This window comes from Falco punctatus (assembly GCF_963210335.1).
Source record: "Falco punctatus genome assembly, chromosome: 12".
Lineage (NCBI taxonomy): Eukaryota > Metazoa > Chordata > Aves > Falconiformes > Falconidae > Falco > Falco punctatus.
Window position 1 is genome coordinate 2,079,226 of NC_137592.1, and position 3,650 is coordinate 2,082,875.

At 64.4% G+C, this 3,650-nt stretch overlaps 1 protein-coding gene across 1 annotated transcript; it reads right to left on the reverse strand.

Moving 5' to 3' along the window:
* Positions 1 to 201: 201 nt before the first annotated feature.
* THBD (thrombomodulin) lies at positions 202 to 3,579 on the reverse strand (the record flags this gene model as incomplete). The annotated part of the gene is made up of 1 exon (XM_080408135.1): positions 202 to 3,579. One exon carries the CDS (start codon positions 3,577 to 3,579, stop codon positions 1,867 to 1,869), a length of 1,713 nt encoding a protein of 570 aa, XP_080264261.1. The 3' UTR covers positions 202 to 1,866.
* Positions 3,580 to 3,650: the final 71 nt, after the last annotated feature.

The following is a 3,650-nucleotide window of genomic DNA, read 5'->3' on the forward strand; positions in this document are numbered from 1 at the left end:
AGGGCGTGTTTTCAGCCTGATGCTCCACTAAGAGCCCACAACTCCTTTTTCCTTTTTTTTTTTTTTTTTTCCTTTTTCTTTTTTTCATCTTGCTCCAGCAGGGTTTGTGACTTCTGGAGCTCTGGCTGCGAGATGGGCCAATGCTCGGTGAGGCAAACCATTTGTTTTGGGGAAAGGGAGAAAGAATATTTCATTAGCAGCTTTCTATAAACCAGACTGTAAAAGCTTTATTGGTCTACACACAAAATCACCATGTGATTGTGCATTGCGTAGGGTATATTTCCAATAAATAAATATTTACAAATGTGCCGGGTGTATAAAACAGTGGGTGGAATCATTTACATTAGGAAAGCTACGGTTCGTACAATGCATATCTTTTTCTTTTCCTTGGAGGCTGCAGCGTAGCTCTGTCCTTCTGGGGTGGGGGGGGCATGAACGCTGCGTGATCGCAAGCTCAGTCAGCATGCAAGTGGGGGGAAGGCTGGGGGACACAACCCCCCTGAGCTCCGCAGCCCCTCTGCAGCATCCAGCCCTCCCAAGCTCTGACCCCAGGCTTGCAAAACTTCCTGTGGGAAAGCCAACTGCTGCTGCAGGCCGATATTTCACGGGCATAAAGCTGTCAGCACCCGCTGCGCCGCTCGCCCTGTGCCCGCACCAACAGCTGCCGGCCTCACCCCATGGCGGCTGCTGGAGCAGGACCCCCCGCCCCGGCAACAGGCTGCCTTTGCAGAGCTGCCCCTTGCCTCCCGACCCAACGATGGAGCTGGAAAAGCACATCAAAATACTTCTCCAGACTTATTCCTCCCCGCCCCCCCCCCCCCAGTGTGTGGCTGGAAAGTAAGCAGCGGGCTGGATCCTGCGCACCAGGGAAAGTTTTGCCGTGAGCCTCAACATGGGTTAGACTCAGCCCCGACTAAGGGAAAAACCAGGAGAAAACCCTGCGGACAGGAGGGGTCAGTCAAGCGGGTTTGTAAAAAAAGGCAATCAAAGGGTTTAACCCAACAGTAGCAGAAAATCACGGAAGAAATTGCGTGGGGAGCATGAGGCTCGCCAGGACTGCAAATGGCCTTTCCCACCACGGATAAAAATGACGCTGGCAGTCTTGGTATTCCTGTTTCAGCTCTGCGCCCCTGAAAAAAAGCCCCGAAACAGTAAGAAGGACTAGAAATCAGGGATTTTAGCCCTCGCACGGTGATGCTCAGCAGGGTCCCCAGCGAGCGATTTAAGGTGAAAAGTGCTCAGCTGCCAGAGATGAGAGGCAAAAGATGGGGACAGGGACAAAACCCAGGGCTCTGCTGGCAAGGCAGAGGGGCGCAGAGGAGTGTGGCAGAGCGCCGACCACAAGATCTTTGCTCCTTCTTCCATCGCCCACGAATTTAAAAACAAACTAAACCAAGCCCATACAAAAGCAGGAGCATCCCTGTCCCTCGCCATCCCGTCCAGTGCAGCGGCATGCCCCCAGCCCGGGGAGGGGGCTCGGGGACGGCAGCCTCCTGTCCTGGGCAGCCACTCGGTCCCATGCTTGGTGGGGACTGAAGCAGCCCGTTCCAGCCGGAGACGTCCCTCCTGCAACACACTCACAGTTTGTGCTTGAAGCTCGCCCCTCCCTGCCCCTCCCGCCGTCTCAGAAAAGGAACGCCGAATGCCCACCACCCGCAAAGGGAGCAGCCAGGGAGCTCCGTGCCCTCCACCTTCGCCGCTCTCTGGCACGAGTATTGCAAGAGTCGGCTGCAAAGCAGTGAGCGTTCTCGGCAGTGGGGCTGATCACGGCGCTTCCCAAATTCTCATTTGAAAAAAACACGAGGGCGGGGGGAGGTAAATGCTACCCAGTTCCATCCGCACCCCCCTCCGTCCTGATGGCTCTCCCTACAATTTCTGGCTGGGGACGGCACACCCCAAGGTGACCGGCTGGAGTCCCATCTCCTTTTCGTGGGGGCCACTGCACTTGTAATCCATGGTGGCAGGGGGCCTGCAGCGCTTCTTTGCCAGGTGGTAGCCCAGGGCCAGCAGAGCCAGGGCTGCGGAGAGGATGCCCACAGAGATGCCCACCAGCACGCCAGGGTGGAGGCGCTCCACCTTCGGCGGGGTCCGGCTGGGGATGGGCACTGGGGGTTCGGACCCGGCAGCGTCCCCAGAGTACGCTCCCTCCTTGTCGTCCTCCTGGATTTTGACGCAGTGGTTCTGGCTGTGGAGCCGGTAGCCGGCGTGGCAGTGACACTCGTAGCTGCCGGGGCGGTTGGTGCAGTTGTGCTCGCAGAAGTTCATGTCGCACTCGTCGATGTCCACGCAGACCTCGCTGCTGTTGGCATCGTCGTCCAGCACGAAGCCTTCGGGGCACTCGCAGGCCAGGGTGTGTGGGTCGCACTGGGCCGGGCACTGGCTGCGGTTGCAGTGCAGCAGGCAGTGGGTGGGCTTCTGTGAGTCGATGGCGTAGCCCGGGAAGCAGCTGCAGCGGTAGCCATCGGGCACGTCCTCGCACTGCTGCTCGCAGGGTGCCTCGTAGCAGCGGGAGAGGGGCTGGCAGTGCCCCTCCACCATCTCGTAGCCACGCTGGCAATGGCACTCGAAGCCGCCCTCGGTGTTGACGCAGACCTGCTCGCACAGCCTGGGCACGGCAGCGCAGTCGTCGATGTCCTCGCAGCTGCTGCCGTCGGCGGCCAGCCGGTAGCCCGCCTCGCACATGCAGAGGAAGGAGGCGCCGGCCACGACGCAGTGATGCTGGCAGGGCGCGCCGGCGCAGGGCGAGCCGCACCCGCGGCCGTCGGGGCTCAGCACCTTGCCGTCGGGGCAGGAGCAGCGCGGCCGGCCGCCCTCCTCGCCGCACGCCCCCTCGCAGCCCCCGGCGGCCAGGCGGCAGGGCCAGGCTCCGGGCTCGGCGCGGCTCCAGCGCGGCCCCCCGCCCTCCCCGTCCTCCTCGCAGCGCAGCTCCAGCCCCAGGGCCGGCACGATGGCCGCGCTGCGGGGCGGCAGCGCCAGGAAGTCCCCGCCGCGGGCGCCGAAGGGGGTTGTGTAGGTGACGGGCAGCCCCTCGGCGGGGGGCAGGCGGCCGCAGCTGGCCGCGTAGTTGTACTCGCAGAGGAAGCCGTCGGCCGGCGCCTCGCAGCGCCTCTCCTCCCAGCGCAGATCCCGCGACACGGTCACGCAGCGCTCTCCGCACCGCCGCCCCGACGGCGCCCAGTTGGAGTAGTCGGTGCGGCGGTCGCCCGTCACCCACTGGAAGCCCCGCAGGCGCTGGGCCGGCTCGGTGCAGGGCAGGGGGGACGGCAGGCGCAGCCCCAGCCACAGCCGCCCGCCGCGGCTCTGCAGCAGCAGCGCGATGGCGTCCTCCGCCACGGTGGAGCGGACAGTCATCAGGTGCCCGCCGCCGCGCTCGCACACCGCGCTGGCCTCCGCGAACGGCCGCGCCGCCCAGAACACGGCGAAGCAGTCGTGCTCCAGGCACTGCGCGCCCGAGGGGGCGGCCGGCCCCGGCTCCCCCCCCGGCTCCGGCTCCAGCTCCCGCTCCCGCTCCCGCTCCCGCCCCTGCCCCAGCGCCAGCGCCAGCCCGGCCAGCAGCAGCGGCAGCGGGAGCCGCCGCATGGCGGGCGGCGGACGGGCCGGCCCGCACGGCAAACCTCTGGCACGCCGTCGGCCCGGCCGCCCGCCCCATT